The 16841-nt window shown below is 37.3% G+C and overlaps 1 protein-coding gene across 1 annotated transcript; it reads right to left on the bottom strand.

The window, feature by feature from the left end:
* Window positions 1–607: 607 nt before the first annotated feature.
* LOC107615686 (uncharacterized) lies at window positions 608–1693 on the bottom strand. The gene is made up of 2 exons (XM_016317731.2): window positions 1578–1693; window positions 608–1094 (listed from the first exon to the last, which is right to left on the bottom strand). The coding sequence occupies exons 1-2, from the start codon at window positions 1691–1693 to the stop codon at window positions 608–610; spliced, it is 603 nt and encodes a 200-aa protein (XP_016173217.2).
* Window positions 1694–16841: the final 15148 nt, after the last annotated feature.

The raw sequence follows: 16841 nt of genomic DNA on the forward strand, positions 1-16841 counted from the left end.
TTACATCTAATAAATTGGGTTCATCATTGGGTATTTAATGTGTTCATAAGTGTGAATTAACTTTAGTCCTTTCACATTCCTTTGCTTCCAACCCCTTCCGAACACATTTAAAACCAACTTTCCATATACTTACCAATTTATTAAATGCTTTCAACTTGGATGGTATTGGGCTTGCTAGGTGGGATTTCGTGTGGTGGTGGCCACACCAAACTTTATCTCTGGGCTTACTTTCAAATTTAATTTGTTCAAAGGGTAGTAAGCCTAGATTAAGTGGATTGGTGGCCACACCAAACTTAGCTTTTTAGCTAGTTCTCAGCCCAATTACTCATCAGCAGTGAATGTATTCATCAAATTGCACTTTTCAGAAAAAGAAAATAAACTGAAGATATTCTAACTATCAAAAATTGAAATTTGAACTTCCTAATCTACCACCTATAATCTACCTTTAGAAAGCAATGAAATAAGAATATTAAACTGGAACTTAAACTATCTAAGTTGACAATTTTAATCTACTTCTAAGAAATCAGTAAATCAAAAGGATATAAAGTGTTGGGGTGCCACCCAACTAGCGCTTCTTTAGCGTCACTAGCTTGACGTTCTTCCTTCTTTATCTGAGATGGTAGCTCACTCTCTTCTCATCCAGTGAGTCCCCCAAGTAATGCTTGAGCCTATGGCCATTCACAGTGAATGTTCTTTGTGTTGTGTCCTCCATGAGCTCTACATGACCATAAGGTGATACTTTGAGGATGGTGAAGGGTCCAGACCATCGAGACTTGAGCTTCCCTGGGAAGAACTTGAGTCTTGAATTGTACAGCAACACTTTCTGTCCTTCTTTGAACTCTTTCCTTGCTATCTTTTGATCATGCCACCTCTTTGTGTTTTCCTTGTAAATCTTTGCATTGTCATAGGCTTGATTTCTGAATTCCTCCAACTCATTGAGCTGCATTAGCCTCCTTTCTCCAGCAGCTTGATCATCAAAATTTAGCATTTTTAGAGCCCAGAATGCTCTATGTTCAAGCTCAACTGGTAGCTGACAAACCTTGTCAAACACCAATTGGTATGGAGACATCCCAATGGGTGTTTTGAAGGCTATCCTGTAGGCCCATAAAGCATCATCAAGCTTCTTAGACCAATCCTTTCTTAAGCTTTCAACAGTTTTTTCAAGAATTCTTTTGAGCTCCCTGTTTGAGATCTCAGCTTGCCCGTTGGTCTGTGGATAGTATGGAGTTGCTACTTTGTGTTTCACTCCATATTTAGAGAGGAGTGCTTCAAGTTGCCTATTGCAGAAGTGTGATCCTCCATCACTGATGAGAGCTCTAGGAACACCAAATCTGCTGAAGATATTCTTTTTCAAGAAGTTCATCACAACCTTGTTGTCATTTGTTGTTGTGGCTATGGCTTCTACCCATTTTGAAGAATAATCTATAGCCACCAATATATAATTGTTTGAGTATGAGGATGGGAAAGGTCCCATAAAATCAATTACCCATACATCAAACAATTCTAACTCCGTTATAAACCTCTGTGGCATCTTATTTTTCTTGGGTAGATTGCCAGCCCTTTGGCATTTATCACACCTTGATACTAATTCCTTTGCATCCTTGAACATGTTTGGCCAATAGAACCCACATTGTAGCACATTGGCTGCAGTTCTTTCCCCACTAAATGGCCTCCATATGCAGAGCCATGACATTGCCAAAGTACTTCCTGCCCTTCTTCATGGGAAATACACCTTCTCAAGATCCCATCAGCACACTTTTTAAACAAAAAAGGCTCATCCGAAATGTAGTGTTTAGCATCTTTGATTAGCTTCCTCTTCATGTGTTTGCTGATGTTGGTTGGTAGTTCCCCAATAGCCTTGAAATTGGCTATGTCCGCAAACCAAGGGGCTTCTTGGATCATCATCAACTGCTCATCAGGGAAGCTCTCATTCACTGCAATTTGGGGTGCATCGTCTTCTTCCTGTGGGATCCTTGAGAGGTGGTCAGCCACTTTGTTCTATGCTCCACTCCTATCTTTAATTTCAATGTCAAACTCTTGGAGAAGCAGGATCCACCTTATTAGTCTGGGCTTGGACTCTTGTTTGGTAAGCAAGTATTTGAGTGCTGCATGATCAGTGAATACAATTACTTTGGAGCCAATAAGATATGATCTAAATTTATCAAAAGCAAAGACAATGGCAAGTAATTCCTTCTCTGTAGTGGTATAGTTTCTTTAATTCTCATTAAGGACTTTGCTGGCATAGTAAATAACATGCACCAACTTGTCCCTCCTCTGTCCTAGGACAGCACCAACAGCAAAGTCAGATGCATCACACATTAACTCAAAGGGTAGATCCCAACTAGGTGGTGCTATGATAGGTGCAGAGAAGAGCTTGTTCTTAAGCTCTTCAAAGGCTAGCATGCATTCTTTATAAAAAACAAAAGGTACATTAGAGACAAGCAGGTTGCTCAAAGGTTTGGCAACCTTGGAGAAGTCTCTAATAAACCTCCTATAGAAGCCAGCATGTCCTAGAAAACTTCTAACTGTTTTGACATTGCAAGGTGGGGGTAACTTTTCAATCACCTCCACCTTGGCCTTGTCCACCTCTATGCCTCTTTTTGAGATCTTATGGCCAAGAACCACCCCCTCTGTAACCATAAAGTGGCATTTTTCCCAGTTCAAAACAAGGTTGGTTTCTTGACATCTCTTTAGCACCAAGGCTAAGTGGTGCAAACAGTTAGAATATGAATTACCAAATATAGAAAAGTCATCCATAAACACCTCAATGAATCTTTCAATCATGTCTGAAAATGTGGAGAGTATGCACCTTTGGAATATTGCAGGTGCATTGCACAATCCAAAGGGCATTCTCCTATAAGAAAAAACACCATAGGGACAGGTAAATGAGGTCTTTTCTTGGTCCTTAGGGTCTACAACTATTTGGTTGTAACCAGAGTAACCGTCCAAGAAGCAATAATATACATGTCCCACAAGTCTTTCCAGCATCTGGTCCATGAAAGGTAGGGGAAAGTGATCCTTCCTGGTGGCCTCGTTAAGCTACCTATAATTAATGCACATGCGCCAACCGGTCACTGTTCTTGTAGGTATCAGCTCATTCTTCTTATTTGGTACAACAGTGATCCCTCCTTTCTTTGGGACTACTTGCACTGGGCTTTCCCAAGGGCTGTCCGAGATAGGGTAAATCACCCCAGCTTGCAACAATTTCAACACCTCTTTTTGGACTACTTCATTCATGGTTGGGTTTATCCTTCTTTGATGCTATCTTGAGGGCTTGGCTCCTTCTTCAAGTAGGATTTTGTGCATGCACATTGAAGGACTAATTCCCTTCAAGTCTGCAAGTGTCCATCCTATAGCATTGACGATTGGATTCTTGCTAGTAAAGAATTTTATAAAAAATAATCACGTTGTAAGTATAGTTTCTAAAACAACAGAGAATCCTTTCGTACAAAAGTTTGGTTATCACAAGTAACAAAACCCAATAAAATTTATAACCGAAGTATTCAAACCTCGGGTTGTCTTCTCAAGGAATTGCAGGGAGGTGTATTTATTATTGGTTATGAGTTTTCTGGGGAATGTTGAGTTTGGGCAATGGGCAAATAAATAATTATAAATTAAAACAATGAAAATTAACAAGAGAATTTATGTAATTAAAATAAAAAGCCTTGAATGAAAGCATGATTAATTGGAAGAAAATAAATTATTAATTAGAAAAACTCTTAGCAAGGTATGAGAACTGGAAATCTCATCCTAGTTATCCTTATCAGGTGTGATGAGAATTGTTATTGCTCCCACTTAGTTAACCATTACTAAATAAAGGAAAGTCAAGTGGACTAATTAATCTGATTCCTCAAGTCCTAGTCAACTCCTATGGAAAGACTAGCTTTAGAGGGATCCAAATCAATCAGCAAATTCCAATTTTCAATCAACAGCTGAGTTTGATAACTCAAGTGTCACAATTTACTCAACCAAAGCCAAAAGGGGAGAAAATCTATTCGAATAAAAATGCCTTCAGATTAGAAGCAGCAGTAACATAAATAAAAGAAAGAAATCTTAAATCTGAAATACCTCAAATTGTATTGAATCAAATTAAACATAGGAATCCATAAACCAATTTGGGAAAATAAACAAACTAAAGTAATAGAATGAATAAAGTAGAAGAGAATATAAATTAAAGGAACATTGAACCTGGAATGAAGAAATAACCATAAACTGAGAGGAATCCTAATCCTAAAAATCTAAATCCTAAATCCTAAATCCTAAGAGAGAGGAGAGAGCCTCTCTCTCTCTAAAAACTACATCTAATCCTAAAATTGTGAATAATGAAAGTTGTATATGTTATTTTTATGAATGGATGCATTCCCCCACTTTATAGCCTCTAACCTATGTTTTCTGAGCCGAAAACTGGGTCAAAATAGCCCAGAAATCTCCCCCAGCGATTTCTGGTACGTATAGGTCGCTGCAAAGTCACGCAGAAGCGTCATCCACGCGTTAGAATGGATTGGGTTTTTGCTAGGTCACACATCCGCGTGATCCACGCGTTCGTGTCACCTGGCTTCAGAGAAGATATGATAAATTATATATCGTTGCGAAGCCTCGGACATTAGCTTTTCAACGCAGCTAGAACCACATCATTTGGACCTCTGTAGCTCAAGATATGGTCAATTTAGTACCAAGAGGTCAGGTTGGACAGCTTTAGCAGTTCCTTCAGTTTCTTGTATTCCTTCCACTTTTGCATGCTTCCTTTCCATCCTCTAAGCCATTCCTGCCCTATAATCCCTGAAATCACTTAACACACATATCACGGTATCTAATGGTAATAAGAGAGGATTAATATTAGCAAATATAAGGCCAAAGAAGCATATTTTCAATCATAGCACAAAATCAAGAAGGAAAACGTAAAACCATGCAATTAGTATGAATAAGTGAGTAAAGAGTTGATAAAAACCAATCAATTGAGCACAAGATAAACCATAAAATAGAGGTTTATCAACTTCCCCACACTTAAACATTAGCATGTCCTCATGCTAAGTTCAAGAGAAGCTATAAGAGAGTGAAGGGGAATGGTAGAAAGTATGTAATGCAACCTATCTATATGAATGCAACTACATGCAAAATACTTTCATCTACTTGGTTAAAAGTAAACAAATCTTTTAAGAACAACTATGAACTGGATTTTACTAATTTAAATAATAAAATAAAGTACGAGTAAACTTGTAAAAGAAAATAGCTCATGAAAGCCGGGAACAAGGATCCGAGCATCGAACCCTCACCGGAAGTGTATGCACTCTAATCGCTCAGGTATTAAGGTTCGATCTCTCAATTCTCTACTAATCTTGCTTTCTAAGGCTTGCTTTTCTTCTATCAATCAACACAAATTTGATGCATAAATACACATATCAAGAGGTCTTTTAAGGGTTGTAATGGGGTTAGGGTCAAGGTAGGATTGTATTTGGCCAAGTGGACTAAAATCTGAATTCTTAATTAACTTAAACTTTCCACCTAACTTTAGACAATCCATGTAGTCATAATACAACATCTAACTATCCATTAACCATGTTTTCCACATATTCATGCATCCTAATTTTGAGTACAGTACATATGCATTGCTATCACCATTTACTTTGGGGCATTTTGTCCCCTTTTATTATTTGCTCTTTTTTCTTTTCTTTTTCTCTCTTTTATTATTATTATTATTATTATTATTATTATTATTATTATTATTATTATTATTATTATTATTATTATTATTATTATTACTTTATATTTTTTTTTCAATGCATATGATTAAATTATTGAATGCATGAATTATGTCCTAAACATTTCTTTCACATTTTCATAAACATATATAACACCCAATTCTTAAACCAACTGTTTCCAAACTCACTTTCCCCACACTTAATTCATGAGCACTCTCACTAGTCTAAGCTAACCAAGGATTCAAATTAAAGATATTATTATTTTTCTCTTAGAAGGGATAATGAAAGGTAAGGCCATATGGGTATGTAAGCTCAGTGAAATAAAGGCCTCAATTATATAAGTGCGTGCATACATCAAACAATGGAAATATAGAATTAAGCAAGACAAAGATCACAATTTTAGAGAGAAAAACACACACCAAAAATAAAATATTGGTTGATAAAATGTAATCAATCAAATAGGCTTAAAATCTCACAGGTTTTGTGTGTTCGAGCTCTAAACCATGTTCTAGTATAATATTTCTTCAAACAAGTTCAATAAAAAGTTTTAATTTAAATTAGTGAAATACTCTAAAAAGTTTCTTGAAAAAGTAAATATTACTTTAACCAAGTGGTGGTAAAATATGCACAAAATCAAATAAACATGCAATTAAACATGCAAATGCAACAATGAACTAACAAATAAAGTAAAATAATGGTGTTAAGTAGGAATAACTAACCCACGGAAGTCGGTATCGACCTCCCCACACTTAAAGATTGCACTGTCCTCGGTGCATGCTGAAATGTGCAAGTGGACGGGTTGCTTCAACTGATACTTTTCTCCAAAGATTGTGCAGACGGATATGTTGGTTGCCTCATATAGAAATTTCTTTTTTTCTTTCTCGGTGGCCAGCCTGAAAGAAGATGAAAAAGAAGAAAAAGTTACCCAGAAATAAAGATAAAAAAATAAATAAAGTCTGGATGGGTTAATGTCAAATAATGAGGGTCTCAATTATATGGTAGCTACAACATGCAAGTGAGAAAACAATAGAAGCACATGGCATACCAGTGGTGCAAAAGTTGCAACAATGGGGGAGAGAGTGTGGGTAATGCAAGATAGTGTAAGTTCATGTCAATGCAAGATAATATAAGTATCATGAAGGAGTAGCATTGACTTATGAAGAATAATACCTAGTTAGAGTAAAACAAGTCATGAAGCACCAGAATAATTCAAGAAAATATGCAACAGTTGAATAAAAAAATTTTAACACCAATGGAAAAATAATAAATTTAGAAAAGAAAATAAAAATATGCACAAAATTAAAATGTAATGAATGAAAGTATGCAAATAAATTAAGTAAAATAGAATGAAAGTGAAGAAGGATGAGAAGTTAAGAAGAAGAAAGTAAGAAAGAAAGAAAAAAGAAGAAAGAAATAAGAAAGGGAAAGTAGAAATTAGGATTTGGGGAAGAAAAGATAAGATAGTTAGCGCTGATCTGGATAAGCTATGCGGCGCAGCTGACGCGGACGCGTCGTTCACGCGTTCGCGTGATTGGAGATATTTGCAAGTGACGCGGATGCGTGGGGCACGCGTTCGCGTGACTTGATTTGTGCTAGTGGCACGAGAGCAGCCTCGCGTTCGCGCAACTCTCTGTTTTAAATGTATTTTGCCAAAAATATGGGTGACGCGTTCGTGTGGGTGACGCGATCGCGTGAACGGCATATTTTGAAAAACGACGCGGCCGCGTGGGGTACGCGGTCGGATAATAGGGCTTATGCTTCCAGCATCATTCCAGCCCAGCTCCATCATATCTTGCTGCCATACACCTCTTTATGTCGATTTTTAGGGGCACGTGTTCGCGTGGGTGACGCGAACGCGTAGGAGGCTGGTTTTTCAAATTGACACGGACGCGTCAGCAACACGGTCGCGTGGGCATATTTGTGCCTAAGGCACGCCTCCAGCCACGCTTTCGCATGACTCTCTGCTTCTTTTCTCCATGTTTTGAAAGCACCTATGACGCGGACGCGTCAGCGACGCTTGTGCGTCGCGTGCCTCTCTTTTTTTTATGCAGAATGCAAATGCAAATACGGATGCAGGCACTATGAATGAATACTAAATAAAATAAAATAAAATAGAACTAAAAATAAAACAAAATAAAATAAAACTAAGATTGAAAAAGAACGATTATACCATGGTGGATTGTCTCCCACCTAGCACTTTTAGTTAAAGTCCTTAAGATGGACATTTGGTGAGCTCCTTGTCATGGTGGCTTGTGCTTGAACTCGTCTTGAAACTTCCACCAATGCTTGGACTTCCAATAAGCTCTATCAATACCAAGTAAATTCTCAAGCTTTGATGGAGTTCTTCACAAGCTCTGAGCTCCCAAATTTGATCTTCATATATTCCTGGATCCCAAATCTTGATTCTACACCCGTCTTCAAGTTGATCATCATGATTCTATCCGGGTGGTAAGAAATCTGAATTCTCACTAAGGCATCCAAACAGCTTCCTAGACCCATTCAGTTGAGCTTTACACCAATACTTGCATTTCAACTTAGAGTGTGCAACTGTATTGAACCTTGCAGGGCAACTCCTACCACTAACCATTTTCCTCTTACTCTTAATGCCACAAAGAGCTCTAAGCTGGCCATCTGTCTCAAGTAAACCATATTCAAGTGGGAAAGTAAAGGGCAAGGATAAGAATTTTACCCACTTGAATGTTGTATTGGATGGTAATGGCTTTGGGGGAGAGGTCTCCAACAGCTTTGGGAAGGTGATTTCAAGCTCAATTCCCTTGTGCTCTTCTTTGACAACTTCCACCTCTTTGCAAGCTTCTTCAATTCCAACCTCTTCCTCTTGGTAGCTTTCTTCCAAATGAAACTCTTCTTTATGGCTTACCAAGGGCATGGGAGGTTGTGCTTCCTCTTCTTTAATCTCCATCTCTTGATCAACCTCTGCAAAGTCTTCAACCATGATATGCCTTGGAGGTTGTACACCTTCCTCAACATTAACATCAAACATCTTGGAAGGAGGCTCTATGACTGGACTTTCCCATGGAGGTTCAACATCTCCTAAGTCTACAACCACTTCTTCCTCTTCAATAATTACTGCTTTATCCAGTTATTTTAGTATAAAATCATACTCATCCTTGATGATTTTCTTTCTATGATAACTCCTTTCAACTATTCCTTCATATTCAAGGGTCTCTCCTATCTCCACATTTTGGGCCTCCTCTTACTCTAAGACAAAATCAGATTCCTCTTTGATGTCTTCCTTCACTAATTCTTCAGCAACTCCTTCGACTTCAAGGGTCTTCACTACCTTCATCTGTAGGGCCTCCTCTAGCTTCTTATGAGGTATGAATTCGCAAAGACGATCCCTTTTCTCTTGTTCCTTGTCAATAGCATAGCTGGGATCACCTTGCTCTTGGATTGATGGATGTGGATGCTCTTCCATGGAGGGTGGTGATGGGACGGAGAGATCATTATGTTTTTAAGAAGGAAATGCACTAGAGTTTGAGGGTTGAACATTGGAGGTAGAGGGTTGGTTCATATGGGATATAAGATTTTGGAGTGTAGAGGTGAGACTAGTGATAGAGGCAAGTGTGTTATGAAGCTCTGTTTGCCCTTGGTGAATAACACCAAGGGTGTTGTCATCCCGTGGAGGTTGGGTGGATATGGGTTAGGGTCATATGGAGGTGAATGGTGTAAAGGGGCTTGTGAGTATGGTGGTTCAAAGGTATGTTGGGGAGGTGGTTCATAAGCATATGATGGGGCTTGTTGGTAACTACAAGGGGGTCCACCATATTTATCATCTTGGTCTTCACCTCAGAATGGCTCTTGACCATAGTAATTTGGTGGATGTTGGTTGTCACGAAGGGGTCCACCATATCTAATGTCTGGGCATGCATTGTAGGATGGTCGTTGTCCATGGTATCTTGGAAGGTGTTGTTGCCGAAAGGGTTGATCAGATCCTTGTGGCTCCTTCCAACTTTGATTGTTTCGACCTTGATGCATGTTCCTGTTATAGCTTCCATTCCTTCCAACAACATTAGAACCAAACTTGAAACCAGAGGTGTGAGAATTCATAGTAGCAAAAGAAAATAAAAACAAAAACTAATAAAAAAATTAATGAAAATAAACTCCTAAGACTAAAAGCACTGACAACAATATAAGATAAAGATTTGAAAAAAGGTTTAAATTTTGAAAAGGTTTGATATTTAAAATTTTAAATTTAAATTTTTGAAATTTGAAATTTGAATTTTGGAATTTAAATATAGAAATTTGAAATTTGATTTTGAAATAAGATATGATAAGATTTTGAAAAAGATATGATTTTTGAAAAATATTTGAATTTTGAAATTTAAAACTAAAGATAAGATAAGATAAAAATTTTAAAATAAAAATCTGAATTTTTTTTGTAATTTTCGAAAAAATCAATTAAAATAAAGAGAAAATATATTTTTGAATTTAATGAGGAAAGAGAAAAACAATAAAATGACACCAAACATAAAATTTTTAGATCAAAACGAAGAAAACAACCAAGAACAACTTGAAGGTCAAGATGAACACGAAGAACAACTTGAAAATCAAGAAAGAACAAGGAACATTATTTTCAAAAATTTTAATAACTAAATAAAAACCAATAACCTCTTAATTTACGAAAAAGAAAAAATAAAAACAAAAATAAAAACAAATAAACAAGCAAAAAGTAAATATTTACAATAACCAATAATAAGGCACACGTTTGCAATTCCCCGGCAACGGCGCCATTTTGACGATTGGATTCTTGCTAGTAAAGAATTTTATAAAAAATAATCGCGTTGTAAGTATAGTTTCTAAACCAACAGAGAATCCTTTCGTACAAAAGTTTGGTTGTCACAAGTAACAAAACCCAATAAAATTTATAACCGAAGTATTCAAACCTCGGGTCGTCTTCTCAAGAAATTGCAGGGAGGTGTATTTATTATTGGTTATGAGTTTTCTGGGGAATGTTGAGTTTGGGCAATGGGCAAATAAATAATTATAAATTAAAGCAATGAAAATTAACAAGAGAATTTATGTAATTAAAATAAAAAGCCTTGAATGAAAGAATGATTAATTGGAAGAAAATAAATTATTAATTAGAAAAACTCTTGGCAAGGTATGAGAACTGGAAATCTCATCCTAGTTATCCTTATCAGGTGTGATGAGAATTGTTATTGCTCCCACTTAGTTAACCCTTACTAAATAAAGGAAAGTCAAGTGGACTAATTAATCTGATTTCTCAAGTCCTAGTCAACTCCTATGGAAAGACTAGCTTTAGAGGGATCTAAATCAATCAGCAAATTCCAATTTTCAATCAACCGCTGAGCTTGATAACTCAAGTGTCACCAATTACTCAACCAAAGCCAAAAGGAGAGAAAATATATTCGAATAAAAATGCCTTTAGATTAGAAGCAGCAGAAACATAAATAAAAGAAAGAAATCTTAAATCTGAAATACCTCGAATTGTATTGAATCAAATTAAACATAGGAATCCATAAACCAATTTGGGAAAATAGACAAACTAAAGTAATAGAATGAATAAAAGTAGAAGAGAATATAAATTAAAGGAACATTGAACCTGGAATGAAGAAATAACCATAAACTGAGAGGAATCCTAATCCTAAAAATTTAAATCCTAAATCCTAAATCCTAAGAGAGAGGAGAGAGCCTCTCTCTCTCTAAAAACTACATCTAATCCTAAAATTGTGAATAATGAAAGTTGTATATGTTATTTTTATAAATGGATGCATTCCCCCACTTTATAGCCTCTAATATGTATTTTTTGGGCTGAAAACTGGGTCAAAAACAGCCCAGAAATTGCCCCCAGCGATTTCTGGTATGTACAAGTCGCTGCAAAGTCACGCGGAAGCGTCGTCCATGCGTTAGCGTGGATTGGGTTTTTGCCAAGTCACGCGTCCGCGTGATCCACGCGTTCGCATCACCTGGCTTCAAGGAAGATATAGTAAATTATATATCGTTGCAAAACTCCAGACGTTAGCTTTCCAACACAACTAAAACCGCGTCATTTGGACCTCTGTAACTCAAGATATGGTCGATTTAGTACCAAGAGGTCAGGCTGGACAGCTTTAGCAGTTCCTTTAGTTTCTTGTATTCCTTCCACTTTTGCATGCTTCCTTTCCATCCTCTAAGCTATTCCTGCCCTGTAATCCCTGAAATCACTTAACACACATATCACGGCATCTAATGGTAATAAGAGAGGATTAATATTAGCAAATATAAGGCCAAAGAAGCATATTTTCAATCATAGCACAAAATCAGGAAGGAAAACGTAAAACCATGCAATTAGTATGAATAAGTGAGTAAAGAGTTGATAAAAACCAATCAATTGAGCACAAGATAAACCATAAAATAGGGGTTTATCAAGCATCTTTATGTTATCTCAGCACTTGAAGTAGCTCCTCTTCTTGCTCCTTACTCAAGCTTGAATTAATGATCACTGGGTAAGTGTTATTGTCACCCAAGTATGCATACTTCAAGCTTGGAGGCAGGGTCTTCAGCTCTAGTTTTAGTGTTTCCACTTCCTTGTTGTCCGTGTGGTTCAACATGATTGAATTCTCCATGATCTATTGTGATAACTCTCCACCTGATGCTTGTTGTTCCAACTCCATAATCTCTTAACATTGTTCTTCCTCCAAAACTCCTTGAACTATCTTTTCTATGGTATCTACCATCATGCACTCTCTTATGGATTCTTTGGGGTAACTCATTGCTTTGAAGACATTAAAGACTATCTTCTCTCCATGTAATCTCAAGACTAGCTCCCCTTTTTGAACATCAATAATGGCTCCAACAGTAGCTAGGAATGGCCTTCCTAGGATGATTGATGTGTTGTCTTCCTCTTCCATATCCAGCACGACAAAGTCAGCTGGGAAAATAAACTCTCCCACTTTCACCAACAAATCCTCCGCTACCCCATGAGGGAATTTGAATGTTATGTCAGCTAATTAGAGTGCCATCCTTGTTAGTTTGGCTTCCTCAATCTTCATCCTTCTCATCATGGCCAAGGACATGAGATTGATGCTTGCCCCCAAGTCACACAATGCTTTTTCGATGGTGATATCACCTATGATGCATGGAATTTGGAAACTCCCAGGGTCTTTCATCTTCTGAGGAAGCTTCTTTTGTATGATAGCACTGCATTCCTCAGTTAGTATTATGGTTTCTTTCTCTACCCAATTCCTCTTTCTTGTCATGAGCTCCTTTAAGAATTTGGCATAGTGCGGCATTTGCTCTAATGCCTCAGCAAAGGCTATGCTGATCTAGAGCTTTGATGAGCCGAAGTCACACCCCATTATAAAATTTGTGAATCCGTTCTTTTGGCAAGTGATGCGTGAGCATCTTTCCTATCTTTTCCTAGTGAATTTGCATATAAATTGTTAAGTTTAATCAAGAATTAATTATCTTTTAGCCAATATGGATGCTACTTTGAGTCTTGTGCAATTTTATTTATTTCAGGTAGCATTCGGATGGATTTGATGGAGTTTCTGCAGAGGAAAAAAAGAAACCAAGGAGTTGACCAGCGAGGAGCGACGCGTGTGCGTGATTTAGAGCTGTCCATGGTGACGCGTGCGCGTACCTGACGGGTCCGCGTGTCTCACGAAAAAGATCATCGACGCGTACGCGTGACTGACGCGTACGCGTGACATGCGTGACATGCAGAATTCGCAGAAAAATGCTGGGGGCGATTTTGGCTGCTGTTTTGACCCAGTTTTCAGCCCATAAAACACATATTAGAAGCTGCAGAATGGACGGAACAAGTTGTCCCCATCCATCAATTGAAGACTTGATTATTAATTTTGATTTAAATTTAAATCTTATTTTAGGAAAAGATATTATTTTAATTTTAGAAATTAGATTTTAAATTAATGAGGATTAGATATAAAATGGAATTCCAACAGGGTGATTCGAACACAACATTATTCCATTTCAATTTACAATCCTTATTTTTCTCTGAACCATGAGCAACTAAACCTCCATTGTTAAGGCTAGGAGCTCTGTCTATTTGTATGGATTAATTTTATTGCTTTTTCTATTTTAATTCATGTATGGATTTATAATTTAAGAATCGTTTTCGCTCTTTATCTTATGAATTTGGGTGGAACGGAAGTATGACCCTCTTTCTATTTGAGTTCTTGTATAACTTGGAAAAGCTCTTTACTTGAACAACAACTTGAAAACATATTCTCCTAAATTTTAATTATCTGGATTTAACGGGATAGTGACATATAATCCTTTTTTTTGGGTAATTAGAGTTTTTGTGGCATATAAACTGGAATTTGATCATCACCCTCTAATTGGAATTAATTGACCAAGGAATTGGCAATTGATGAAAATTAGAGGAGACTAGAAAGGTCTAAGGAATTAGGGTCTAGCCACATATAGTTTGCCAAAAATTAAATCCTACATGATTCAAATAGTTAGTAAGAAAAGTTAATTCGGAAAAATAGATAACTCTGAAGCCTTAACTGTTTCTCCATATTTTATTCTCAACTTACTTACTTGCCTTTCTTTAATATTCTTGCTATTGTTTAATGTCTGTGAACTCTCAACACTATTTTTTGTTTGCCTAACTAAGTAAATTAATTAACCATTGTTGCTTAGTCCTTCAATCCTCGTGGGATCGACCCTCACTCACCTGAGGTATTACTTGGTACGACCCGTTGCACTTGCCGGTTAGTTTGTGGACTATAAATTTCCGCACCAAGTTTTTGGCGCCGTTGCCAGGGATTGATAGTGATTAACAACTATCAGTTATTTGATTGCTTAGATTAGGCATTTTAGTTTTAATTTTATTTAATTTTTGGTTATTAATTTCGAAATTTTTTTAAAATAACACTAATATTTTTCCTTAATTTCTAAAATTAAGTTTGGTGTCACCTAGTTAATTTTATTTTAATTGTCTTGTTTATTTTTCCTGTTAATTTTCGAAAATTTCTGTTTAATTTTAGTTATTATTTTTGAAATTTATTTATTTATTTTATTTAGAAATTTTATTTTATTATTTTATACGGGATACCTCACTGGAAACTCTCTACACTCTGACGTAGAGATTCCCATCTTTTCTTATTTTCTGTTTGTTTATGCGCAGGAACAGAGACAAGGAACCTTTGTTAGAATTTGATCCAGAACCTGAAAGGACTTGTAGGCGACGTTTACAACAAGCAAGACTTAGCAAGCCTGCAGAATCCATCATGGATCACAATAATGCTATTAATGCCAATGTGGCAAATCCGAACGGGAATGAAGAACAAAGGAGAGTGCTTGGCTCTTACTCTACTCCTACTACAGATCTCTATGGTAAAAGCATTGTGGTGCCTCCTATAACTACGAACAACTTTGAGTTGAAGCCACAATTGGTCACCCTGGTGCAACAAAACTGCTAGTATCATGGTCTTCCCCACGAAGACCCAAATTAATTTATTTCTAATTTTCTGCAGATTTGTGATAATATGAAAACAAATGGAGTAAATCCAGAGGTATACAAACTCATGCTCTTCCCGTTTGCTCTGAGGGATGGAGCAAAGCTATGGCTAGATTCCCAGCCCAAGGAGAGTTTGAATACTTAGGACAAGGTTGTTACGGAGTTTCTTACTAAGTTTTTCCCACCAAAGAAGCTGACTAAGATTAGAGTGGAGATTCAGACCTTCAGGCAGAGGGATGGTGAAACTCTTTATGAAGCTTGGGAGAGGTACAAGCTACTGATTAGGCAATCCCTCTGGACATGTTCTCTAAATGGACCCAACTAGACATCTTTTATGAAGGCTTGGGTGAAATGTCCAAGATGTGCTTAGATAATTCTACAGGTGGTTCATTGCACAAGAAGAAGACACCGGAGGAGACTATTGAGCTGATTGAATTGGTTGCTAGCAACCAATATTTATACTCATCTAATAGGAATCCTGTGAACTCTGAGACTCCTCAGAAGAAGGGTGTTATGGAAGTAGAAGCTCTTAATGCTCTTCTTGCTTAGAATAAGCTTATGTCTCAGCAAATAAATCTGCTTACTCAACAGATGGGTGGAATGTAAGTCTCATCTATCAACACCCAAAACCCATCTTAAGAGACCTCTTATGACATGGCAGGTAACTTTGTGCAAAATGATAACTATGACTATACTCAATGCTCTTCTGAACAGGTCAATTACATGGGGAGTAGCCCTAGAAATCCCAACAATGATCCATATTCTAAGACATACAATCAGGGATGGAGAAATCACCCAAATTTTGGGTGGAGGGACCAACCTCAGAGACCTCAGAATTTTAACAATAATTCTCAGGGCGGCTTCCAACAGAACAATCACAATAACCGCCAATTTCAGTCTCAGCAGCAACAGCCACCTCAGGAGGCAAACTCTAAATCTCAAGAAGATTCTAACTGGGAGATGATGAGGAGTTTTATGCAGGAAACCAGAGCCTCCATTTGAAACTTAGAGGTGCAAATGGGCCATCTAAGCAAGCAAATACCTGAGAGGTCTGCAAGTACATTTCCAGGCAATACAGTGGTGAACCCAAGAGAATATTGCAAGGTCATTCAATTGAGAAGTGGTAAAACAGCTGGCTCTGAGACAAGGGCCAATGATGATCTAGTTGAAAAAAAAGCTCCAGAGGAGAAGAAGGAAGAAGTAGAGCACGCCCCTCCAAAGTGTGCAGACAACCCGTTCCCTGACTCTCTTGACAAGTATCCTACATTGCCAAAGGCTCCTGAATACAAGCCAAAAATGCCATATCCTCAGAGACTTCAGAAGGCTTCTAAAGAAAAGCAGTTCTCTAAATTTTTAGATGTCTTCAAGAAGCTACAGATCAACATTCCTTTTGAAGAGGCTCTTGAGCAAATGCCCTTTTATGCTAAATTTATGAAAGAATTGTTGACTAACAAGAGGAATTGGAAGGAGAAAGAAACCGTGGTGTTAACCAAGGAATGTAGTGCTGTTATTCAACATAAACTTCCTGAGAAAATGCAAGATCCAGGGAGTTTTGTGATTCATTGCACCATTGGAGATGTCACCATTCAGAGAGCTTTATGTGATCTTGGAGCTAGCATCAATCTCATGCCATTTTCAGTGACGAAAAAGCTTCAAATTGAGGAGGTAAAACTCACTCATATTTCTCTTCAACT

This window comes from Arachis ipaensis, chromosome B9, assembly GCF_059453495.1.
Source record: "Arachis ipaensis isolate K30076 ecotype BB chromosome B9, ASM5945349v1, whole genome shotgun sequence".
Classification (NCBI taxonomy): domain Eukaryota; kingdom Viridiplantae; phylum Streptophyta; class Magnoliopsida; order Fabales; family Fabaceae; genus Arachis; species Arachis ipaensis.